This window comes from Convolutriloba macropyga, chromosome 2 (assembly GCF_964194025.1).
Source record: "Convolutriloba macropyga chromosome 2, txConMacr16.3, whole genome shotgun sequence".
In the NCBI taxonomy this organism is placed as follows: Eukaryota; Metazoa; Xenacoelomorpha; order Acoela; family Convolutidae; genus Convolutriloba; species Convolutriloba macropyga.
In genome coordinates this window covers 12,724,986-12,751,971 of record NC_134469.1, presented here as the reverse complement: position 1 = coordinate 12,751,971, position 26,986 = coordinate 12,724,986, and the positions used below count along the sequence as shown (strand labels likewise).

Here is a 26,986-nt window from a genome sequence, read left to right as displayed (position 1 = left end):
TCTAAATTAATTTAAAAATCAAAAATGTTGATATAGAGCAATTTGAAACCCAAATAGACCAAACTTACTTAATTTACTTTTGTTTTATCCTTTTTTGAAGTCTGAAAAGTCAAGACAACGTTCAAAAGCTGCCCCAGTTGAACCAAATACTCCACAGAAAAATCAAATTTGCACACAAAAAACTTTGTTCCAGTAGCCACAAAAACCTGCAAAAAGATAAACGAAATAAGTCAATTTTCATTTTGTCTTTTAATCGTTCTCTAGAAAAAGCAAAATCTTCGTACGCAGTTTTTGTGTACATCATAATACGACAGTTGTTCTATTGAATTCAATTTTGGCTTGGTGAAACAACAGATATCAATTAAAAGATTATGCTTTTTTGAATTGTTAATTAAAGTCTTCAAGGAAGAAATGAAGAAACTGAAACAATGTGTTTTCTGTTTATAAACGTTCAGTTTCTTTTGTTAAAACTATTTCGATTTCCAATTTTTTTGTGTCGTTTCATCACAAAATTGTTGAACTACAAAAATATAAGAATACCTAAAAATGGGATATCGAAATTAGAAACTGAGTAGGAAAAAGAGAACACGTGATAATTAAAATAAAATATTTTTCTGTTTTCTGTCTTTGATTATTTTTTAAATCACGGTTAGCAAAATTTCACTTTATTTTCTTTTTGAATCGTAGCTTCTGAGGGTGTGAGGGACGTTTCTTAGAGTTTTGATCTCCGTTTGAACAGCGACATTTTAAAAACTTTTTCCGCTTTTTTCATCGAAAGCTTTTTTCACTGCGGACTGAACACGGGTTTTACTCAAGTTTTTGTTGCTCGTATTGAGTTACATTGATGGATCAACCTAGTTTACTCACAGTTTGATCTTTTTGATAGATCATTTGTTTCATTACCATGAAATCCCTGATTGCTCGGTTAATCATTTTGAATTGAATTGGAAATAAGCATAATGAAAAGATAAACAACAGCACACGTTATATAAAATCATGAAATCGGATCTAAACTACAAATGAGTAGCGTTAATTTGCTGTAACTTCAAAATAATCAGAGTCGGTATCATCACATTAGTTGAAAGCAATGGGTTAGAGTCCTAAAACTCATGAATTGATAAAACTTCTGTGATCAAGAAGACTTACTACAAAACTATGATCCAGCTTTTTTGTAGAAATAACTCGTAGAAAAATATTCAAAATGATTAACCGAGCAATCAGGGATTTCATGGTAATGAAACAAATGATCTATCAAAAAGATCAAACTGTGAGTAAACTAGGTTGATCCATCAATGTAACTCAATACGAGCAACAAAAACTTGAGTAAAACCCGTGTTCAGTCCGCAGTGAAAAATCCACTCAGAACGTAATTTCGTAAAATTACCAATGAACAATTTACTCCGACAAACCTGCTAATTGATCCGATCTGTAGCTTTTCAAACTGAAATCTCTTGATCAAAGGGAAAGAAAACTGAGAATTTCTTCCAATAAAATTGATCTTTCTAGAAACTAGTTCATGAACTTTTATACAACCAAGAGAAGATCACGATTTCGGTTGGTATAAAAGACAACAGGAATCTAAAGGAGGCTAAAGTATACAAATCAACCTATAAAAAGATTTCAATCAAACTTTGCAGTGTCTTTTTTTGAAATCGCAGAAGAAACTTGGTCGAAATTAATAATTTGTTTTCGAGTCTGTACAAAAGATCTCAACCTCTATGAAATCATTTATAAACTGTTCGAATGTTGTCACAATTTTGTTTTGATTTTTGAGATAAGAAAAAGATCCTCTCCTTAACTTAAAGTGTAGTCTTGAAAACACGCTTAAACTTTTTTGAATTGTGTTTTGTCTGTAAACGTATTATTATCTAAGATACTTTCCGCAACTGTTAGGCACAAATATTGTTGATTTTTCTGAGAGGCTTATCAGCAGCTGAGCTAGTAGTTAACAAAGTTAACTTGTGCAAGATATTTGCACAAAGTTAATCTTTACTTATAATTTTTCTGCAAACTTAATTGCTTTATTTTACACAACTACGTAAACTGCTGTCACAAAAAAGACATGAGCTACCAAGACGAAGAGAAACCAAGCATATATTTACCAAGTGTTTATTTCATTCGCCCTCGTAATTTATTGTACTTTTGCAACAGATTGGGCACATGGATGAATTTAGATAAACAAAAACAAAAACCTTAACAGACAGTTATAGTCTGTTAAGATAACTGTCTGTTAAGGTTTTTGTTTTTGTTTATCTAAATTCATCCATGTGCCCAATCTGTTGCAAAAGTACAATAAATTACGAGGGCGAATGAAATAAACACTTGGTAAATATATGCTTGGTTTCTCTTCGTCTTGGTAGCTCATGTCTTTTTTTGTGACAGCAGTTTACGTAGTTGTGTAAAATAAAGCAATTAAGTTTACAGGCGTACGAAGTTCATGCCTGCAAACGGATGATTACAAATAGATACACAAAAATTAAAGTTTGTTTGTTGCAATCTGGTGTTTAAGTATTTTTCAAGCAACTTTTTTTTAAAATCCATAAATTAAAAACTTTTTTGACTTGATGAGATATTTTTCTAATTTGAAAAATAACTGTTTATTATGTACAAATGTTAGTTTTGTGGTAATGAAAGTGAGAAATACTTCAATTTCTCTTGGGGAAAATAATCATTCTTGACAAATAAATGCAGAGCCATTTTCTCGGTTGAAAGAGATTTGTTTTTCCTTTCATTGTGACAGAGATGCTTTAGAATGAATTTAAAATGAATCTTTTCTGATTACTAAACAACTATGAAATAAATTTATAAGCAGTAGTTTTCACTTTCTTTTCCAGCTCATGGAAATTTTACCCATCATTTCTTGTTCATGATGACCCGAAACCTGCCAAATTGGGGCAAAGAGTTGACAATTTACCAGACGTTACCATGGCCACAAGTTGACTTGAAAGTATTACCTGTAACTACTAATCTGTAATTTGTCATCTATGTAATCTATTATAGGGAAGTGCGTCTTTTTTGTAAGGCTCTTTAGCGAATTTGGGGAGCTATTAAATAATGAGTCGAATAGTTTTTTTTCTAAAAATTATTTGGAAAAGTGCCCATAATGCTATAAGTGGTCGCGTTAGCAGGCAAACTCCGCCTTTAATATTTTAGCTGTTCTTAGTGGAACGGAACAAATGATTCGTTGTTTGTTTTTTTTTATTTCTTTAGGAGAAAGGGGAGCGGTTTAAAACGGCCAAAACTGATGACAAATTTATGTTTTTATTTTTGTTGATGACCGATAAATTAAGATTACCATGCATTAAAAAGGCAAATTGCATTGTTTAGTTGTTTATTTTACAACGGCATGAACGATCTTGTTTTGATTTGTTTTTAATGTAATATTTTCTTAATTGTTATTCAGTAGGGAATCACTCTTTTTCATAGAACATGGAAGAGAAAAGCCCTTCCAAGCTAGCAGCTCATTCTAAAACCAGAATTCTCAAGGTAAAGTTTTCACCAAATTTTCCTGAAAGCTTTTCTGAAATCTTTCCTGGGAAGTTTTTCTGAAATTTGCCATTTGAGTTCCAAATTATAGTGACAAAGATATTTCAAAAATTTAATGAGTGCTGAACCTTAACCAATAATTTATCAGCTATTATTATTAATTTTGTGATCGACTGAGACTACTTTACCAAGACAAACATAATTTTAAAATTTTAGTTTTGAAATTCTAAATAAAGCGTCTGCTAACAATCGTAACTATAAACAGTATTAGAAGTAACTATATTATTAAAAACGCTGAATTTTGTTTTTTTTTTGCTAAAGTTCCAAGGAGGATACACTTTCCTCGCCGAATCAGAACAAATATTTGCCAGCAAAATAGCCCTTGCATAATTAGGCTCCAAAAATTTCTTTGCGCTTTGTGTAGATAGAGGACAAGATAGACTATGAGTCACTGCAGAACCTGTTCACACAGCTGCAGTTGGCCCACGAGCAGGGCACAACGGCCATTTCCTTGGAGGAGTTCAGGGCCATTCTAAGAGAGTGTATCGCGAATAGTCACATGGACTACAGCAAGGAGGAGAGTGACCAGATTGAGGCACTCTTCATGAAGATAGACTCAGAATCCAGAGACAAAATCACAATTGTGAGTATCAATTGATTATCATGATACAATACGTTACACTAACTTCTTTTTTATTGAACTGGTAAATTTAATTCTGTAGCCCAACGGTTTCATTTTCATTTTGTGTTGTGTTTAGGACACCTTTTGCACGTACATGCAGTTGGAGTATGCTGAGAAACAAGACAGTGTGTCTAGACAGCGGCAGGTCATGTTCAATTTGCCCCCTCTTCAGGCTGATCACACTCACAGGTACATCCACAAATCCGGCATTGTGATTACTGCCATTCTACAAAAACAATTGTCTCAACCTGTTCTCCTTAAGCTCCTATAATAAAATTTCTGTTTTTCACCGGTAACGATGCGGCAAGAATATCTTGCTAGGATGTTCTCAATGTTTTCTTTACTCAGCATTTTTTTTGCTATTTTCTCATTCATTTTTGCCTCAGGTTTGATATAGAGATCAACAATTTTGACCTATATCAAGTTATGGGGGAAATTTTGACGACCATTTTGACCGCCGCTGGATATGAAACTGGAAAAGAATAAGCTGATCTTATTGCTTCCAACTTCAGTAAAAACTTCTTATTGCTTCAGTCCAAACTTCTGCAAAAAATTCGGTCTGCTTTTTGATAAAATTGTAACCTGCCCATTAATTTACAGTTCAAAGTTACAATTGCATTATTAATAAGGGGATCTTGTAGAAATAATCCACTAGTGCTGCTTTGAAAATATTGCTAATATTTTCTCTCTGTCGCTATACTGGTCGAAAATTCTGCTTGAGTTCCCAATTCATTGGATGAAATCAAGGATAGGAAAAATCTGTTGAGGACACTTTTGATTAAAGTTATATCTTACTTCAGGCAGTCGCTGTTCAAGATCTGCAACACTTCGTCTGGAGATAGGACTCTTCTTACTGTGTCTCAAGATGGCCACTTGGTTTTCTGGTCCACCAATTTGGAGAAGAAACGGGAGAAAAATGTCACGGTTAGATCTCGATAGAGTATCAAATGGAAAAATTTCAATAAAGGTAGAACCCTGTCTTTTATTTCAAGTGAAGGAAGATTGCGCTCCTTCTGAGGGTTTAGCCTCTCTGAGCCTCATGATTTACAAAATTTAGCTGGCGTCCAATTTAATTGTCGACCTGTTGATAAGCTCCCTATTATTAGTCGAGAACTGTTGAGAAATTAGCTGGAGAGAAATTTATAGAGAGAAATATGTTCTGTAGTGTTTTGCTAAAAAATGGAACAGTTTGTTGAAAAGATCGCAAGAAAGAATTGCATACAAGAAATAGATATTATGGGTTGACGAGCAATTTTTATTTGCTCAGCTACTTTTTGGCAACATCATTAAGAAACCAAAATGTAATTGAAAAGCCAAAAATATTTCAAATTGCAAATAACAAATCCAAAATTTTGTCAGTTTGTTCCGCATTTTTTGAATTCAAAGACTGCAAATATTACCTAGAATTGTCGGCCTCAATTTCTCCCTTATAAATTTACACGAGGTGAAATCCACAGTATCTGATTTGTCTCATGTATTAAAATAGGCAGCAGATATTACTTGAAATTGAGAGAGAACCGTCCCCTTGTATTTCGAAACCGGTTATGCGTACTAATGTGTGAAAAAAGACAAAACTTGGGCAATGTGTACGAAGCAACGTTAGTTGATTATTCGAGTAAACCTATAATTTCAATTCATCAATTACATTGAACTTTGTACGTATTTTCAGCAACAAATAAGCACTGTTGTAAGTGAACACGGGCTAGTGAAAGAACTGCACTCTCAAACCTTTTATTTAATCTTCTACTTTTATTTTTTCTTCCTTTTGAGTTCGCTGTAGTATACCCCCACCTGCATTCACCTTGTATAGTCTCTTTTGGTCTCACAAGAACGCACCCACCAATAGACCGAAGTTCCTGTTTTGATAGTGGTATGAAAAGCGCACGTGCAAGTTTTAGAATGCCAGATCTCTGCAGTACTAGATTCAAGAATGCTAGATTTTCCTATATAGAGTGGCAGTTTTAAAACTTGCAAGCTAGCGTCTCAAAAAAGATTACGTGACTCTTAGTACAGTCACTTTGAAATTCTGGCGCAGTTCTGACACGGTACATCATTGTTAGAGAATAAAATAGGCGTTTTGGTGTAAGGACAATTGATCCAATTCTATTTTACCCAATGCCGTTATACCCAATGCCATTTTATCCAACCTGGAATTTTACCCAAAGCCATTTTAACCAATGCCAACTTACCCAAATTACGCTATAGGAATTTAATTCTAGAATCAAGTCCCACAAGCCATTTTATTATATAGTCGGCTGAATAGTTGTTCTGGAAAATTTAGCAGTATTTTGCTAAATTTTCCGAAACGACTATTTAGCCGACTATATACTTAAATTACCTGTAGAATTTAGTTCCTGCGTAGTTTATTGACACCTTTGTTAGTCGCAACTTTATCTTTCACACCCAGAACTTTTGCGGGTAAAATAAATAGGTCCTAATTTTGACAGGTCTCAAATACAAATATGCGTCTTAACATTAGGGCTAATGAAACAAACACTTAGGACTCAAATACCTTGTTCTAACAAAGATAAGACCGAATTAGCACACAAATGACCAACAATACCAAAAGTGGAGTTTTGCACGGCAAATAACACCTGATAAGAGGCACACAAAATTGTGGCGCGATTTAGAGCAAGGCAAATAAGACCAAGATTATTCGAGTTGGAAAACCTCGGTGTCATTCACTTTAAAACTTAGCCTGCTGAAACTCCAATCAAAGGAAAAGGAAATCAATTTGGTGCCCTTATATCTTTTTTTTGTTGTTCATTAATACTGAACATATCTAATTGCTATTATTGGCCTTGCTCCATATTACCCTTGTTCGCCAGGCTTTAAAATTTAACTTACTCGCAGTATGGACGGCAAAATTGTTAAAGCGCGACATGGAAAGGCCCCGATAAAACTACCTCCAGTGGCTGGCAAAACGCCACGGGCAGAGCATATTCGAAACTCCAAAACGAAGGCAAAGCGAACAAAAAGTCTAACAATGGAGGGAAGACCCTCGCAGCGAAATCAGACGAGCAATCACAGCAATTAAGCAAGCAACAACAGCCACCAAACGGTCAACAACAACAGCAACACGAACAACAGCATCAACGAGCATGTGATAGCGACTTGTCCGACGACGAAAAAGCCGAGCAACAAGCGCTATTGGAGATAAAGAAGAAAGTGCAAATCGAGCGTCCATATGCAGTGTAAAAGCGAACTTTAATTTAACGTAGATATCTGTCATGTGTGTGCTAGTCCGGGTTAATAAATTATGTCATCTAAATTGAACAACTTACCCCTCATTTTTTTTGCTTAACACGAGTAACAATAAAACAATGCATTGTTCCACCGCTCATGCCGGCTTTTAAGTAAATTCCTCCTCTATTTGGGCCCATTTTATTTCCAGTGTAGCAATCCCAGTGGGCTTGCTCGAACTCATCGGTGTCATAAAACATGTAAATATTAGTTCTAAAGGTTCGGGCTAGCATTCTCAAATGCGAAATTAAGGTCATCTGGGCCATTAATAAGAGGGGCAGCGCCCATCAGATTTAATAAGTGGCGGTCCGGGCCTTCTTTCCGTAAAGAACGAATTATTACTTCAATTTTTCCGCCTTGATTAGGGTTTCCGGTCAAAATTGTGCTAAGTGCAGCGCACACGCAATTGTAATCGGGATCAATAGTGTCCACAGTTTTAGGGATAAAAGAAGTAGGATCTAACGAAGGGGCGTTCTTGAAACAATTGCTTTCCAGTAACGGCCTTTCGTTAATAACTAGTCCTAGTTCGTAACAGATTCTATCCAGTGTAGAGCGAGAAGAATGAACTAAGGGACCGGTGAAACGTCGATGAATAATTTGTTCATTGCAATAATCACAGTTGAGTACTACTTCCCGAACAATAAACCGGGCTCCTTGGACATCGTAGGATTGTTTAACAAGCCGCTCGAGTTTAACTGCTTTAATATGCTCATGGTTCCGATGTAGTTTTTGGATAATAAAACTTGCATTCTTCGAATGCAATACTTTGAGTCCGGTCTTTTTATTAAATAGAGTTAGTTTTGGTTTGTTGTAGCGACTACATAATTGTTTAAAATGGTGCTTTTTCTGTCAATTAAAATTGACATCTTCTGGAAATGTTCCACGACGATGAAATTTGAGAATAGACTGACATAATTGGAAGTCCATTGGCGCTCTAAGTTAGTAGGTAAATGAAAGCTAGTAGGAATTAAGGTTTAATGAATTTGTTAGTTGGTGATTTACTAGTTCATTGGTATTTACATAAGTTCATTGGCAAACAAGAATTGGCGTGCACACCTTGACTGAGTTATAAGAGCTTGAAATATTGATCTGCTACTCTCTGGTACAGCTTCAGGGCCCCTTTTAACCCAAATCCAAGCGTCCATATTTTTGCGACCCCCCGCAGGTCCTGAAAACCCTACTTCCCCAAGTCTGATCACCATGAATTTTTAACTGATCACTCCCGGGACAATTTCTTACACATTGAGAAAAACAACGGGCTTTTTCCTGTACCCGAAACCGTTCTTTTGGCTTTTAGAGTAAACAAAGAAAAAAGATGAAAGATTAGTTTCTTATACTCCTTTGAAAGAAACGACATTTTTTTTCCAGAGTCAAAACATTTTACCAAGGCCTCGTTCAGAGTGGAGAGTTGGGATAAAATACCTTTCAATCCCAAAGTATTCGCACTGAAACCATTCCTCAAGGGAATAAGGGACAGAAAGAGCTAAGTTTTATTTTTTTTATGACTCTAGGCAAATGGTTAAAGTTTTATTTAGAACGGAACATTACTCCAGCCTAAATGGGAAACAAAGGTATCATAGTTTAAATTGGATGCGTATTCGTTACTTAGGAGGGAAAAAGCAAGCGTGCAGAAAAATTGCACACATATTGCTCAGCATGAAACATGGATTGTGCCATATTCTGAAATTATCAAACCGAGTTAAACACGCAGCTCCGGTCATCTCGAACAAACATCAACATAAGATAAGTGGCATCTTGTGACTGACCCTCCACGCCAACCATAACACTTACACGTTAGGTCAGAATGTTCTAAAAGGAACGACACGTTACGTTTTGCTGATAAAAAACTGATAAGGTTGAGTACCCTTAGGCACAAGAAAAACGACCAGAGAAAGATTTGCGAATCTGAAAAGCAGTAGTTCGTTAATTAAGTTAGTTATAGTTTGAGAGACGAAGTTGACGCGTGAGTTCAACTTTCCTAGAAGAAAATAAGTGTTGAAAAGAGCGATTAATCGATCTTTCGGATTAGCTTAAATTACTCTGATTTAGTGGAATCGGGATTCTTCCAACTGTTGTAAGTTGTTTATGATTCTTAAATTTGAATAACAGGAGAATATTTGATTGTGTTCATTAATTCTCTACTCCGTAATTATTTATTCTGGGCATAACTCTTAGCTTCAATTCAACGAGGCAAAGAACCGATATATACTTGGTTTTTTTAGTAACTACATTTCGACAACTTATTATTTTCATTATTGGAAAGGAAATTAATTATTGTGCGCAGCAAATATTTTTTTTATACAGCTTTGAGAGAGCACAGGGGACAAAACTCTATACTTAATTGTCAGACGGACTCACTTTTCTTCGAAGAACCTTTCAAATTTGATAGAGTTTTGGGCGCTAGTCAGTCCCCAGCTAGAAGCCTTCTAACGATAAAAATACAAAATTCTACATTACCTGTAGGACTTGATATGAAAATATCACAACTTAACACGGGATTATATTGTCCACCTAAACATTTTAAATCATCCTTGTAATATCGACTGCTAATTTGTAATCGGATAATTGAACGGAAAGATCAAAGAGCATGGAGTAAGTTGGTATTGGATAAAATGACACTGGGTAAGTTGGCATTGGGTTAATTTACTGGTTGGTAAAAATGGCGTGGGATAAAATGGGGTAAAGTGGAATTGGTAGAACGTCATGTAACCAGGTGTTTTGACGGGTTCTTAACCCGGTATAACTGTTTTCGAAAATAATGCAACTCAAGAAATAATTTTGAGTGAACACAGCTAATGTAAGCACGCATTTTTGTTGTAACTGTCCAATTGGCTTTTGGTGGTACTTTAAGCATAAATTATTAGTTATGCTCTTCGGAAAAATGATGTTCTCAAAATATGTTTGCCGATTTTTTTTTCTGCCATTCCAGCTAAAGTAAGTTGCCATCAGGGAAATTACTTTTAATTTTTAGTAATACTCTATAGCATGCTGAAAAATGCAATAAAATTGAAAAACCAAAAAATGATAAAAATCTACTCATTTTTTCCATTGTATAATGTAATTCAAAAGAAAAGTTCTCTTAGTTGAGCCACGGGATACGGCAATCATCTTTTATATGTATTTTTTTGCCGAAATGTGTTTTTGAAATTATATCGAAATCAATGACCAAAGCTTACTACCGCGATGCCTTCTTTGTTTTTTTTGTTCATCTGACCTTGTGATAGTTGTGGTTTTATGTACATTTTGTGCGTGTTCTGTTTTGGTTTCGGTCGGTATAACTTCAATTGCGCTTAACTATATTTTTTATTCAAGAAATTTCAGATAAAATTTTAGTTTTATCTTTGAATAATCATTTTAAATTAATACTTGCTGAATACTTGAGTTTTAAAGAATACTTGAATAATACTTTTGCTGGTTAATTTGTTTTCTGTTGCATTGGAATTGGTTCGGCAAATTAGGGTGTCCACCATTTTTACATGACAGTATATCCAATGCTGAAATACCCAATGTGCCAAAATACCCAATGTGCCAAAATACCTAATGCCATTATGCCCAATTTTGTCTTTGATCTTTTTGTTCAATAATCCGATTAGAAATTAGCACTCAGTATTACAAGCATGTTGTTCAAAGCGGATATTTTAATCCCAAGTTTGGTTGTGATAGTTTAATATCAAGTCCCATGGGTCACTGAGGTATTGTCATGACCCATGAGGCGGGGCAAAATGCACTAGCTAAATATTATGCTATATAATCGTTCTGGCAATTTCAACATTAGGATAGGATATTGGGCTTATTTTTGGGTATTTTGTCACATTGGGTATATTATCATTGGGTATATGGGCATTGGGTGATTCAAGCAAGAGTTTTAAAATGTGTCAGAAACTGGGAGGTACACTCGTCCATTTCTTGCTGCCGGCATTATATGTCGTTTAAAAGCACAATCTTTTGTTTTTGGGTTGTTCAGGAGGCGCAAAACAGACAGAGGAGTAAGCCCAAATGGATCACTGACTTCGTCACTATGAATGAGTTCAACAAATTCATCCTTACTACTGGGTAAACTAATTTGTATCTGTTCTGTCTGCCCCCCCCCATTCACGATTTTTATAACCAATACAATTATTTCATAAAAAAATGGTGTATGCGCCATTTTTTTCTGAATTAGTTGTATTGGATGTAAAATTTAGTGAATGGTATTAAATATCAAATTTTATACTAATAACAATTTTTAATTTCACTCAAAATTCATATTATGGCAACTTTCCAGTTATTCTGGGAATTATATTTCTGGTCCAGGTTAGAGTTTACTATTAACTATTAAATTTAATTTTTAACTATTCATTTCTAGATCAGTTTCTAAAACCTGTTTCCAGGGATCGCGAGATCCAGTTCTACGAATTGAGCACCTATGAGCCATACTGCCAGATCACTGGACTCAGCACTGTCCCCCTCAAAATGGACTATCACCACGACCCAATCGAGAGAAAGACCCTCCTCTTATTTGGAGATGGACAAGGCTGTGTACATATCCTCATATTCGCAAATGCTGGCGAAACTTTGCGGTCAGTTTAATGTTGAAGAATTTAGAATCATTTAAGAATGAAGAGCTGTTTCCTTTTTCAAATAGTAGAGATTGACAACTTATAATTGATATTTTAACAGCTCGCAGTAGTGATTTTTTACGCAATGAGCCAAAACCATTTTCCAAAAAAGTAATATTTGAGAACGATTAAAAAAATTATGTCTCTCCCCACTACAGTCCCCCCCCCCGCTTGGTGCGAGCTTATAACATATACCCCATTTACCTCAAGCATAACATAATTGGGTGCTATATTTTCGTGTTTGAGGATCTGGTTTGGGGGGGGGGGGGGAGGGGTGAGTATTATAGGTATTAAATCTCATTTATCTTGTGACGCAGGACATGGAAGAAGTCCAAGAACGAGGGAATCCCAAGTGTGGAGAAGGAGGCAGTCATATCGGATCCAAACGTCCACTACCTCAGATGGCAGGTCCACAAGGACTGGGTCACAGATGTGCGTCGAATCAAATTATAATTGATTTATAACTAGATCTATTCAATGTTTGCTGCGCAGTAATTTTGACCATGAAGTGTTTGTTTATTTCAGCTGAAGTACTTCGCAGACATCAATCAAGTCATATCATCATCTAATCATGACGAAACTGCCTTAGTGATTGGTTAGTGCAAAATATTCGTAGTTTGATATTAACATAAAAATTGCAACCGAAAATTTCATTTATTTGGTCATAAAACTGCCTGGTACTTATTATCTTGAATAAATGAGAGAAATGTTTCATTGTCCGTATATCACATTTGTGAAATCTGGGACAAAAAATACGTTGTAATGATAAGCCTACTATTTTGAGCCTTTAAAACTATCAAAAGGCGTGACACGGTGCAGGTTTTAATAACCAGGGAGCCATTGCTTCGATTAACATTCCAGTTCGTACCCAATTTAAGGTCTCGTACGCAATTGACCTCTGATCAGACAGTCTTTGAGTGCACACCTGTGCGTTCTACGCACGATCGGATTTGGAAAAATCTGCAAGTGCACAAATATATGGACAGCATCTTGAACTTGTTTTTATCAGGGTTAATTTTTGGCCTGGTAAGGTCTGATTAGACACCAATTTAAACGCACGCTAGTATGAACAGAAGCTGGAATCGAAAGCACCCATGTCTGATTAGAGGTCAATTTGATCTGGAATTTGAACATGGTAATAGCTTAAACTCTTAAACTTTTTTTAAAAAATGACTTTTGAAAAGGCACTGTTGATAGGTTGCACGGTGGGAAGCACAGACGTGAACAGAGAACTGGGCCATGGAGGCAGTCTGAGTCTGAAGCGGAACCATCTCCACCAATCAAAGGAGAGTCCTCCTGCTCTACAACGTCTGTCTGTTGACAAGTTAGAGTTCAGAGTGTACAAGGGTGTGAAGGCATTTGACTTTGACAAGGACAAGAACATTGTCGTCACTGGAGGCATGGACAGAACTATCAGAATGTTTAATCCTTACATTCCCGCGTAAGATTGTCTTATATATAATTATAACAATAAATTGTTTTCTGGCAAAATTATTAGAACAGATATCCTATAGATGACCACAACTCATAACGAGAGAGCACCATAGCGAGATCATTATTAGGCAAGGTGGCTGGTTTTCATTGTTTTGCAAATTTTTCTCATTAGTAAAGGTCTTTGAAATCAACAAACTCTATTTAAGTGCTTCAAAATGCGAGGTTAATTTGATTTTTTATGACATTTCAGTCGACCAAATGGTATGCTGAAGGGACACAATGCTCCTGTGTGTTTGCTCTCCATATCTTCACAAGACAGTCGCATCTACAGTGTCTCCACTGACAAAATGATCAAAGGTCGCCTTAACTGTACTTCTTTTAACCATTCATTGCTCTAACTTTACTACAGGACGCCAGTTTTGGTGGTGACGCCAGTTTTGGTGGTGTTTCAAAAAAGACCTTTGAGTTATAGTTACTTTGGCACGATATGCCTGGGCTAACCTTTGCCCACTGTTGTTCCTTGTCAACAGTTAAAACTTTCGTGAGATTTGCTTCACAAATCTTCTTTTGCTACCATGAAAAAGTCATCCATTTCCTAACCATTGAATTACATCTATAAAATCAACATTATGACTTGGTGTTTCTTAAAGTTACAGTTTTTAGCACGTGCCTCTCCTGGTACACTGGGCCCCCCTTTTTGGGCACCAAAAATCAGAAAGTTTGTAGTCGATCTGTTGTTGTTGTTGTTGAATTCTGTTTAAAGTTGCTCTTTGTTGTTTCGTCGTGTTCTCTTTTGCTCTGTTGTCTTTTGTGTAGCTGAACTGTGTTTCTTACTTCATCTGCTGATGATTATGTTGAAATGTTGTATTGAGTTGTGTCCTCAATAAAACGCTGATCTTGAAGTTATGGACCCGTCCATATCTACAAGTATGTCTGACCTGATTTTGATGATGTCTGCTATTGAAGAATGCGTTGACTGCTGTTCGAAAAATGCTGCTTTTTCTGCTGAAGTAAATCTTGCTGAAGTGTTTGTTTTTGTCGTGAAATTTTTGTTGATGTCTTCCGTCGGTGCTGTCTGTAGATTGTTGCTGTGTGCTGGTTGTCAACGTGCTGCTTGTAGTGTTATATGAATGTGGTATGCTGGAAAGTTGAACTGCTTTTTGTGCTGATTGCGTTTGACTGTTTACAGTTGTAGTTGTCCTGAATCGACTTTTGTATTGGCTGATTGGTGAATGTCAAATACTGAACAATTTCTGGAAATGTTGTTGTTGCTGGCCTGCTCCTTAACAGTTGAGAAACTGACGTTTCCCGTGTTCCCTACCTACCCAAACCTACCACTACCTTGTACCTATTGCCTACATTTTACCTGTTTTTCCCAAATTAGATTTTGTCGGAATACCAAATGTTTTGTAATACTTTACCTCTGATGTTTGGTTTTACCTAAGTTGGTTAGTGTCATCTATCTTTTCAAAATACTGATATCCTTTCGTTTCCACTCTCTGCTGTTTTGCAATAAGCTAATTAATTGTGCATTTGAATTCCAAAACCTACCTAATGTCTATCCAGAATTTGTCTTCCTGTTAAACCTACCTAACTAAATTTTCCCGTTTGAATGTATTTATTTAATGTACGATAAGCTTTGCTAATTTGAGTTGCCTTGAGCTGCCTTGTTGCATCTTTCACTTTACCCTAATTCCAAAACTGATATCAAGTTTGCTTCAGAATGTGTTTGAATTATTGTTCCCCATTTACTATTGATGACCTTTATGTTGATTTGTCGTTGATCAAACTAATTTTAACAGCTGGTTTAACAAAATCCCCTCTTGATATTTTAACCAGGCAAGACCTTACCACATTATCCTTACCTTTATTTACCTTTTGTACCCTACCTACCGGCCAAATACCCCTGGGTTTGTTGTTTTCTAATATCCATACCATGTCGCCTACTTCTATCCCGTCTTTTGTTGAATGCTATTTTCGACGTTGTCTGAGTGTTGGGAGATATTCCTTTAAAAAGCGTGTCCAAAATTCGTTCATGATACTGTTGACATTGTTCCATAGTTTTCCTGTTCCTCAGTCGTTGCTGCTAATTGTAGTGTTTGATGGCAGTCCTGTTGTCATTCCTGTCAAAAAATGTTCTGGTGTCGAGCTTTCCACATCGCGAATGTCACTGCTGACTGATGTTAGAGGTCTGCTGTTGAGTAGAACTTCCACTTGGCAAATGAGGGTTGAGAAACTGTCTTCCTGGAGTTTCCTAGTTCCGGTGATATTTAAGAGCAGTCGTTTGCTCATACCAATGAGGCGTTCCCATGTTCCACCAAAATGTGGTGCTCCTGGCGGTATAAATTTCCATGCAACCTTTTTCGATTCCGCATATTTCTGTATCTCTGTAGTTGTGAAGCTGCTTTCCTCGAAGGTCTTTGCTGTACTGGGGAAATATAAAGCGTTGTCGCGGTGAATTCTTTCTGGTAGTCCTCGTCGGCTGAAGAATCGTTGGAATGCCATTATGCATGATTCTTTTTGCAAGTTTTTGGTCACTTCGATATGAACGGCTCGTATCGTCAGGCAGGTGAATAAGCAAAACTAAACTTTCATGGCTGTGTTGATCTGGCTGTAGATTTCGAAAGGCCCAAAAAAGTCTACTCCGGTTTCCTTGAAGGCTACAGGTTTGACTGAGAATCGGTAGCTCGGAAGATCTGACATCTGAGGCTGGTTGTTGAGTTGTATCTGTCGTCTGCAATCGTAGCTTCTATTTGAGATCTTCTTCATTACTGTTTGGCCTTGAAGAACCCAATAGTTCAACTGAATGCTGTGTGTTTGCTGTTCAACTCCAACATGACCATTGATATTGTGTTGCAGTTCCAGAAAAAGACGTAAAATCCTGTTTCTGCCGTCTAAAATTATTGGTTTTTTCGTTGATGTTGAAACTGGTGCGTTGGCTAGTCTGCTGTTTGAACGAATGATACCATCTTCGTCTATTGAAGGTGTCAACTGAATCAATCTACTCCTTTTCTGAACTGGCCTGTTGTGTGTTAGTTGATTTACATCCTCGTCGAACTATTGCTGCTGAGATAAACGGAAGAGAAAGTTCTCTGCATCTATGATCTGTTGGTCACGTGATTTCGTTTTGTTTCGTAGGTTTTTAATTTTGATGATGACGGCTCTGAGTTTCAATCACTGGCTAAACCTGTTGGCATCAATGAGGTCCTTGTCAATTGGCTGCCGTCATATTACCTGGGACTTCTGTTCTGCGCTGTTCAAGAAGACATTTTCATGTTGTTGTTCGTCTGTTGTACAGTTGTCGTTAGAAAATAGAACAAACTGTGGTCACTGTAACCAAAGAGATTTTTCTGTTGTCTCTGTTACTTTAAGTCCTCTCGTTCCTTGATCTGCTGGGTTGTCCTTAGTATTGACGTAGGTCCACTGATTAGTGCTTGTGATATCTCTTATTTCGGCAATTCGGTTTCCGGTGTACATCTTGTGTTTCAATTTGAAGTTTTTTATCCAACTGAGAACGGTCGTGCTGTCACTCCATAAAAAGATTTTGTCAAACTTGAAATCCATTTCATCCTCGATTGTTTTCTTGAATCTTGCTGTATAAAGTGCTGCTTGCTGTTCTAATCTGGGAATTGTTGTTTGACCTAAGGTTGCCGCTCTTGTTTTTTCCATAAGAAAAGGAATTGTTGTTCCTTGGTTGCTGGTTGTCTTGATGTATGCTACCGCTGCTGTTGCTTTCAATGATGCGTCGCAGAATACATGAAGTTCCATTGTGTCCCCAAGTCCTGTACCACCTACCAACCTGTTTACCCCTACCGTACCTAACAGTTCCGTTTATTCTACCCAATCCTTCTAATATCCATACCATGTCGCCTACTTCTATCCCGTCTATTGTTGAATGCCATTTTCGACGTTGTCTGAATGTTGGGAGATATTCCTTTAAAAAGCGTGTCCAAAATTCGTTCATGATACTGTTGACATTGTTCCATAGTTTTCCTGTTCCTCTGTCGTTGCTGCTAATTGTAGTGTCTGATGGCAGTCCTGTTGTCATTCAACATCGCGAATGTCACTGCTGACTGATGTTAGAGGTCTGCTGTTGAGTAGAGCTTCCACTTGGCAAATGAGGGTCTTCCTGGAGTTTCCTACATCCGGCGATATTGAAGAGAAGTCGTTTGCTCATCCCAAGGAGGCGTTCCCATGTTCCACCAAAATGTGGTGCTCCTGGCGGTATAAATTTCCATGCGACATTTTTCGATTCCGCATATTTCTGTATCTCTGTAGTTTGGAAGCTGGTTTCCTCGAAGGTCTTTGCTGTACTGGGGAAATATAAAGCGTTGTCGCTGTGAATTCTTTCCGGTAGTCCTCGTCGGCTGAAGAATCGTTGGAATGCCATTATGCATGATTCTTTTTGCAAGTTTCTGGTCACTTCGATATGAACGGCTCGTACCGTCAGGCAGGTGAATAAGCAACACTAAACTTTCATGGCTGTGTTGATCTGGCTGTAGATTTCGAAAGGCCCAAAAAAGTCTACTCCGGTTTCATTGAAGGCTACAGGTTTGACTGAGAATCGATAGCTCGGAAGACATGACATCTGAGGCTGGCTGTTGAGTTGTATCTGTCATCCGCAATCGTAGCTTCTATTTGAGATCTTCTTCATTACTGTTTGGCATTGAAGAACCCAATGGTTCAACTGAATGCTGTGTGATTGTTGTTCAACTCCAACATGACCATTGATATTGTGTTGCAGTTCAAGAAAAAGACGTAAAATCCTGTTTCTGCCGTCTAAAATTATTGGTTTTTTCGTTGATGTTGAAACTGGTGCGTTGGCTAGTCTGCTGTTTGAACGAATGATACCATCTTCGTCTATTGAAGGTGTCAACTGAATCAATCTACTCCTTTTCTGAACTGGCCTGTTGTGTGTTAGTTGATCTACATCCTCGTCGAACTATGGCTGCCGAGATAAACGGAAGAGAAAGTTCTCTGCATCTATGATCTGTTAGTCACGTGATTTCTTTTTTGTTTCGTAGGTTTTTAATTTTGATGATGACGGCTCTGAGTTTCAATCACTGGCTAAACCTGTTGGCATCAATGAGGTCCTTGTCAATTGGCTGCCGTCATGTTACCTGAGACTTCTCTTCTGCGCTGTTCAAGAAGACATTTTCATGTTGTTGTTCGTCAGTTGTACAGTTGTCGTTAGAAAATAGAACAAACTGTGGTCACTGTAACCAAAGAGATTTTTCTGTTGTCTCTGTTACTTTAAGTCCTCTCGTTCCTTGATCTGCTGGGTTGTCCTTAGTATTGACATAGGTCCACTGATTAGTGCTTGTGATATCTCTTATTTCGGCAATTCGGTTTCCGGTGTACATCTTGTGTTTCAATTTAAAGTTTTTCATCCAACTGAGAACGGTCGTGCTGTCACTCCATAAAAAGATTTTGTCAAACTTGAAATCCATTTCATCCTCGATTGTTTTCTTGAATCTTGCTGTATAAAGTGCTGCTTGCAGTTCTAATCTGGGAATTGTTGTTTGACCTAAGGGTGCCGCTCTTGTTTTCTCCATAAGAAAACGAATTGTTGTTCCTTGGTTGCTGGTTGTCTTGATGTATGCTACCGCTGCTGTTGCTTCCAATGATGCGTCGCAGAATACACGAAGTTCCATTGTGTCCCCAAGTCCTGTTCCACCTACCAACCTGTTTACCCCTACCATACCTAACAGTTCCGTTTCTTCTACCCAATCCTTGATGGCCTTTCCATTGTCTCCACTGATGGCTTTGTCCCATTCGAGTCAATGTTTCTTCAGTTCTTGCAGTAGAATCTTTGCTCGGATAAGTAATGGAGATATGATTCCCAAAGGATCACAGAAACTTGACACAAAAGACAGAAACTTGCGTTGAGTCCATATTTTCCTGTCTAGCTTCTTTCTGTCTTTCGCTTTAAATAATAGTTTGTCTTCGTCCAAGCTCCAGTAAACTCCAATTACTCTTTGATGAAAACCTTTACTGAAGAGCACCTCCACTGGCTTGCATAGATCCTCTTGAATCTGCTCACAAAACTCACGGCTGTTGCTGCACCATTTTGTCAGACTGAATTTACCTTTTTTCAGAGTATCCCTGACATCTTTGGTTGTACTAAAAGCTGTGTTGGCATCGCTGAAAGACGCGAGCATGTCATCCATATAGAATGTCCGCTGAATGATCTCTAGAGAATTTGGGAGATCTTCGATGTCGTCTTTGGATGTCTGTTGCAAAACAAAATTTGCGCAAACTGGTGAGTCCCTGGCTCCAAAGATGTGTCGTTGGTATTCATACACCTCTAATTCTGGGCTGTTCTGTTGTCTCCTCACGTCGGTCCTGTTGTCGTACTCCGATTTGCATAAACATCGCTTCGATGTCTCCCTGGATGGCGATGGCTCCCTGTCGGAATTGTAGCAAAATTCTAAGCATATTCCCGAGGAGGTCAGGTCCAGCTAAAAGTTTGTCATTGAGGCTTGTTCCGCTTTGTGGTGCTTTGGCATTGCAGATTCTTCGTATCTTGTCGGGTTTGTTTGGGCTGACAAGACCATAGTGTGACATGTACCATCCTGTATCTTTCTGTTGATAGAAAGGTACTTTTGCAATGTAGCCTTTTTCCAGGTCTGCTTGAATGCCCTCATTGTATTTCTTGTACAGTTCAGGTTTCTTCTGTAGTCTGTTGACAAGATGATTCAGATGAGTCAAGGCTTTTGACCGGTTGTCTGGTAAACTGCTGTCGTCTTTCCAGAGAAGTCCCGTTTCATACTGTTCATATGCTTGTCTCACGCATGTTGTGTTAAGTATCTTGGTAGCTAACAAAACTTCTGGATCATTTGATTTGGTTTTGGATTCCAATGGAATTGTCTCTGCTTTCCACCAATGAGAGACTTCTTGGTTGAGGTCATTGTCTTGTTCGAGGCAATTGCTGCAAAACAAGACAGTATGATGCATTGAATGTTGTGTTTTGCTGTCATCCAGTACTGTATGAGGTCCAGAAATAGTCCAACCAAGTTTGAAAAGACTTGCGCTTGGTGCTGACGATGGTCCTTGTTCCACTCTGAGTGGTGAATTGATGTTTTCCACAACATATATCTGTTTGAGATTGTAGAGTTCATCGTCTTCCAAATTTGAAATTTCTGTTGAAGTTGTGTAACAAGTTTTTGTGTCTGTTCCGTTGGCTCCTTCCAAGACAAGTTGTTGACGTGTTTCCTTCTGAAGACGTAGTTCGTCGGCTGTCTTCGAGAGAAGTATTGTCAAGCTGCTTCCTGCGTCGATGAAGGCGTATGTCCGAACTTTGTTCTCTTTGTTATGTAGAATAACTGGCCTAACATAGAGAAGATTTGTTGTTTTGTTGCTGCTGTCGTGTCCTTTGTTGTGGTTTTATCTTTGTTGTTGATGACTGCAAATGAGTTACCATTTCCTCTCGAGTTGTTCAATTGAGAGTTTGGTGGAACAATTGAGGTCATTGTTTGTCCGTATCTACTGTTGGCACCGTGTAGCATAGTGTTGTGTCGTTGTCCGCATCCTTCCTCCCTGCAATTAGAGTTTAAGGGACATTTGTTAGCTCGATGATTCGCTCCCAAACAAAATCTGCAAAGGTTCAATTGATAAACCGTTTGTAGTTTTTTGTCTGCTGTCTTCGCTTTAAACGTTGGGCAATGGAATAACCGATGATTACCGTCGTTGAAGACACAAGGCAGAGGCTGTCTGTTGCGGTTGCTTCCTCTTGTTGCTTGAAACATTTGTGTTGTGCTCCTCTGGTTGAACTGGTTCCTGTTGTTGTTGCTAAAGTTGGTTATGTTCTGTGTTGGTTTTTGTTGCTGCTGTTGCTCCCTGTTAGGATGAGTTGGTTGTTGATGAAATTGTCGGGTTCCAATTAAGTTGACATTTCGTTGATGTGTGTCACTGGCTGTGCTAAGGCTGGTGCTGCTTCGTCCTTGATGCGTTGAACGTTCATGTGCTTCGGCTATTTCTTTAATCCATTGATTGAAGTCTGCAAGTGTCGGCTGTTCAGATCTTCGTCATAAAACAAACTGATTCCATTTGAATTCTTCACTGTAAGGTAGTTTGTCGGTTGCATGCTTCAAGATTGTCGTGCTGTTGAGATCGGCTTCGAAATTAAGTTCTTGTAGTGTCCTTGTCATGGTGTTTATGAAAGTGGAAAAATTTACAATTGTCCAAGGAAGAGACGTTGTTGGTGGCCTGTAGTTGATGAGTTTCCCCAGCAAGTTGCTAATGATAATGTTTGGGTTCACGAAACGCTTTTTCAACTCGTTTATTGCATCATTGTACAGGTGTCCGTTGCAGGCAAATCCTTCAATTGCTGTTTTGGCTTTTCCAATTACAAGTCCCTGTAGATAGGCGATCCTCTGTCCATCACTGAGATGAGTGTCTCCAATTATGAAGCTGAAACGGCTGTACCAATCTGCGCATTTGCTCGGGTTACCGTTGAATTTCTGAACATCCAACTTTGGAAGAGCTTCCACATAAGGCGTATAGAATGGAACTGGTTGTGATAAGGTTGTTGACAATTGAGGTGGTTGTACTGTTGGCTGATTTAATGTCCGTGTGTCCCCCATTCCAGTTATTTTGTTCTGCTGGTAGTTTAGGCAGCTTGAGTAAGCTATTATGTCATGCCAAAAACTGTTGAGGCTGTCACGTTGAGCGGAATTGCTAGTTTTCGGTTGTTCGTTGTGTAAACTTCTGTTAATGGATGTTTGCTGTTGTCCAATTGCTCTAGTGTTGATGTTACTGTTGGTTGCTGAGTTATCGGCTGTCGAATTGGCTGTTACTGTTGTCTCGTTGTTGTCTTGTGTGTTGAAGTTTGTTGTGATGTTTTCTTGCGAAAGGTGCTTCTGAGTTTTAATTTTCATGTCATCGATGTTGTTCCACGTGTCAGTGATTTTGTCGATGTACTCCTCGTGCTGATTTTCGTCAAGCTGTGAAATCAACTCGTAACTGGTTTCCTCGAACTCCGAAAATGTTTCCGCTGCCTTTTCGTGAACATTCTTGGCTGCGTTTATGTTCCCACTGTCAATCAATTCGCTCATGGTTTGCAGGTTTTTCGCAATTTTCTCCCCCATCACCCTGATTTTTGCTTTTAAAACGGGTGGTTGCATCGCTCTGTTCGGCATTGCTGTCAGGTGGTTTGTGTTCTGCCTTGTGTTTCGTGTTGTTGAAATGTTGACTGTGCTGGAGGGTCTTTATTGTCCGGTGGAGGGGGGTCTTGGTCTTTGGGGTTGATTCGTGGTCTTTGTCTTTGCCTTTGCCTTTGCCTTGAGGTTGCGCGTTCGAGCTTGGTTAGGGGGGGTCACCAGAAAAAAACTGTGCGGTGTTCGGCCTTCAGTGAATATTGAATGTGTAGTGTTGGTGGTGCTGCGGCCGGACGTCAGAGAAGCAAACTAATCAGCATGCTTCACTGACGCCAGTTTTGGTAGTGTTTCAAAAAAGACCTTTGAGTTATAGTTACTTTGGCACGATATGCCTGGGCTACCCTTTGCCCACTGTTGTTCCTTGTCAACAGTTAAAACTTTCGTGAGATTTGCTTCACAAATCTTCTTTTGCTACCATGAAAAAGTCATCCATTTCCTAACGATTGAATTACATCTATAAAATCAACATTATGACTTGGTGTTTCTTAAAGTTACAGTTTTTAGCACGTGCCTCTCCTGGTACATTGTTTATAAGCAATGCAATATAATAATGGTATCATTAATGTCCACTGAGGCCGTACTTTCTTCCAAATAAAGCACTGCAGATAATGTTCCTAGAAACTATAAGTTTAATTTTTTACTAAAATGTTAATTTAAAAAAATAACATTTATGTTTATTATAAAATATTAAAAAATCGACTCCAACTATAGTCATAAATTTAATTAGAAATATTAGGCTGTCTAAGCTCACCATTTAATCAGACAGGAGCCGATTATTTCATGTCACTAAATTGATATAAACTAGTCTTGAAAAAATGGTGCTGTGAATCAATACTCAACTCAAACTGATGACTTTAGATAGCTATTATAAGAGTTACATTGCATGATGTACAATCTTCCCTGCATGTATTGAAAAATTATGATACTTCCGGAAGTGTTAATAAATTCTTATAAAAGTGCAAACAAATTCTACTTGTGGCATCCCTTGCGACTGATGTCTAGGAATTTTGCTGAAGCAAACTATAGTGGGTAATTCTTGCGACCCCCACTATTAATCTTGTGCTAAGATTAGTTTTGTATCTTGACCGTTTTGCAATTTTAGTGGCTATATGTGCAGCTGATTCTTGAGATTTTCTCCATCACTGAAATCAAATCACCATCTTGATCTATTATTCAGATCTCTAAATTTTGTTATAAAGTATCCTTTTGCTCTACCCTCATTTCTGGGAAACTACTTCTTCTGCGTAGTAAAAAACCCTTTTAGTTCCGCCTGCGAAAGTCCATAACCGAACACAAAATAATTAAAAGAATTATTTAAATCACTGTGAATTATTTATTAAAACAATAAAGACCAAGTCTGCAAAGTAATACTAAAGTGGAGCCAGAAAATTGTTCCACGTTCATTATGGTACCTCAAATATATGTATCGCATATATTGTGCTTATGGAGCATATTTTGTGGTGTTTAAGCAAAATTTCCGCTCCATAGTCTTCTTTTGCGTGCTATGGCGTTAAAACGAAGTAAGGTTTTAAGTTTTCAATAAATTTTCAGTCTCAAATTCTCCAATTGATTGTTCAACAAGCGTGTCTCAATGTTCGTGAGGTTTTAGTGCTACGACATATCGAATTTTCGTGGGGAAAAAATTTAACTTTAATTAATGATTCCGTGCTCAGAATTCTTGCAAACAACTTTTTGAAAAAGAATTAATTTTGTCATCAATTGCCTTCAAAAAACTAATTTCGAAAACGAGCATTGAACTAATTCGGACAGACTATCGCTATTGTGGTGCAACATGATTAGGCAGAGGGAAGATGCGTGCTTTGTATAAGTGACGGCTTGCTGCTTGAGGTTTACGTTTTATAGAACTGAGAAAAAATTTATATCATGTCGGCATTTGATTCCAATTTAAAATAGTCTAATGGGGATCTATAGCAGAATTGGTTACAAACATGAACTGTTTTGTGAGAAAAAATTAATTACAATTTTCAAATGCTGATTGGATGTGCTCAAAAACTTGTCTCTTAGTGAATTAAGAACATTCAAGACACAATGACGTGTACATAACTTATTAATTAAGAATCAAAAACACTTTTTTTATGGTTTGATAATTTTTCAAAAAATGTCAGTTGCAAACAGTTATTGGTGCCATTAGATGATGAAGTTTTCATGCAATAATGGATTTGCTCAATTCGGTTCTTTTGTAAATTTTCGAGTTTAAATTCTCAACAAATCTTAAATTTTTTTCTAAAAAAATTTTTAGAAAATTTGTGCTTTTGATAAAATTTGTACAAAGTTTGACACAAATTCGTACAAACAAATTGTACAAAATCGTAATAATGAATAGTAATTTGGAATGAGAAAGTTAGAAAACCGACCTCGCTTCGGAGCAAATTTATGTACGCTTTAAAATTGACAGTTTTGAACTGCTAATGAATGAGCGAAATGACATCGTTAGAAGGAAGAAAAAGACTTTTTATCTCATATCTTATAAAGAAAAGGAAATATTGTTTTGTTTAACATATCATGTCAAATGTCATACTAACATATTACATCGAATATGTTAATATTCAAATAGTTCTATTGTCGAAATAAATGCAAATTTTCAAAAAACTGTCTACTTGACAATTGGATACATTATTAATTATGTCATTTTTCTAATTAATAACTGCCGTGAGCCTCTCAACAGCTGTTATTTAGGCACTCCTCTCTTTTACAATTCAACGAATATGCATTGTATTTGGGAGCTGTTTTTTCTTAAGATCTGTTCACACATTTTTATGATTTTTGATTAGTTGAAATTGAAGTAGTGACTTTCACGCCAAAACAGGAAGTGGAGCGAAAAAGAAAAGCGAGTTGTTTTGTGGCGCGAAATTCCTCAGTTTAATATCTAAGTTGGGTGAGAAAACGGTTTATGAACAAAAATTTGCTTTCTCGCTAGTGGTTTTTTGTTCATATGCGACATTTTTGCTTGATTTTTTTTTCGATTTTTTTACTGGGATTTTTTTTCAAAATGGTTTTTGCAATCAAGTCATAGCGCATTCAAATTGTAGTTCTTTGTTTAGTCAATGGAAATTCTGTGAATTATTGGTGAGGACTTTGTTTTTTATAGTCGCTTTACCTTTTGATAACGTTTTACCTTTTGATAACGTTTTTGGTTTTACATAAGTCACGATTTTTACGCTTGACTTCTGACTTACCTCACTCAGTGTTTCAACTGAATGGATTTTTATTTCTTTGACGCCTTGACTTACGTAATATAGTGAACACGGTCAATTCCAAAAGTGCAGAATCAAAAGAAACGGGATAAACACATAATGCCCGGTCAATTAGTCATAGTGCATTAGGCTATCAGAGTTCATTAAAGCGATTGCTAGGTGGCGTTAGTATTATGCCTAATTGCCTTCAGTTGAGAAGTTGAATTAAGTGTAGCTTTAGAATTTAACCGAATATACCGAATTTGCACACCAAATTTGAACACTTTGACACTTAGAAAAATTATGTCAATTTCTATTTCTTATTTTTTTTCTTTTTTTGTTTCAATCCCAATGTGCGTCAAGTGGGCCAATGGTGGCTATTTTCTAGTCGTTAAAAAGTAGGGTCATTGTAATAATTACATCTATCAGCTGTTAACGGGTAAACGGATAAAGCCCCGTTATTAAGTCATAGTGCATTAGGTTACCGAATTTCATTAGAGCGATTGCTAGCTAAAGTTAATTTTATGCTGAATAATTTTCAGTTTAGAAGCTGAATTAAGTGTAATTTTGGAATCTAACCGAATATGCAGAATTTACAAACCAAACAAGAATACCTAACACTTAGAAAAATTCTGTCAATTTCTGTCTCTTATTTTTCTGTTTCAAATTAGAAAATTAAACCAAGAATAGCGTAGTTTGAAACCTTCGGATTAAAAATTTATGGACTCCCTTGACTTTGTAACAATCCTGCATACCCTTTTCTGCAATTAATACATCGATTGGTAAAATCCTACTGTCCCTGAGCGGAACATATGAATAACTCCCGCTATTTATGAATAATTCAGATCTGAGAGGTCATCAACTGAAAAGTTGTTAAAAAATTTGTTCGTTCTAATGTCCAGTGCCAAAATTAAAATTAAACTTGTCTTTAAAACCTGTATCGGAAAGAGGACTATAATCGACTCAGTGTTCGATTAAAAAAACAGAAGGGTAATTGTTTATTTTGCTTATTGCAGTTTGGGACATCCAAGACCAGAGCTGTCTTATAACAATTAGACCCAAAATGCACCAGATCAGAGGAGACTTACAGAGTGCGTACTTCAGTGAAGCCGCCAAGGCCATCGTCATCGCAGCTGACAACAAAATTGCACTTCTGCAATTGAAGACAAGGTCTGGGCTTTTAATGATTGA

The 26,986-nt window shown here is 37.3% G+C and overlaps 1 protein-coding gene across 4 annotated transcripts in view; it reads left to right on the top strand.

The window, feature by feature from the left end:
* LOC142356569 (cilia- and flagella-associated protein 337-like) overlaps positions 1-26,986 on the top strand; it is a 72,988-nt gene that overhangs the window by 26,436 nt on the left and 19,566 nt on the right. For all 4 annotated transcript variants that reach the window (XM_075408448.1, XM_075408444.1, XM_075408453.1 and 1 more), the window contains 10 exons: positions 3,911-4,129; positions 4,245-4,357; positions 4,969-5,092; positions 11,376-11,464; positions 11,782-11,970; positions 12,327-12,441; positions 12,535-12,604; positions 13,207-13,450; positions 13,694-13,800; positions 26,812-26,965. In XM_075408448.1, coding sequence (XP_075264563.1) covers positions 3,911-4,129; positions 4,245-4,357; positions 4,969-5,092; positions 11,376-11,464; positions 11,782-11,970; positions 12,327-12,441; positions 12,535-12,604; positions 13,207-13,450; positions 13,694-13,800; positions 26,812-26,965 — 1,424 coding nt within the window. The remainder of the gene's footprint in view (positions 1-3,910; positions 4,130-4,244; positions 4,358-4,968; positions 5,093-11,375; positions 11,465-11,781; positions 11,971-12,326; positions 12,442-12,534; positions 12,605-13,206; positions 13,451-13,693; positions 13,801-26,811; positions 26,966-26,986) is intronic.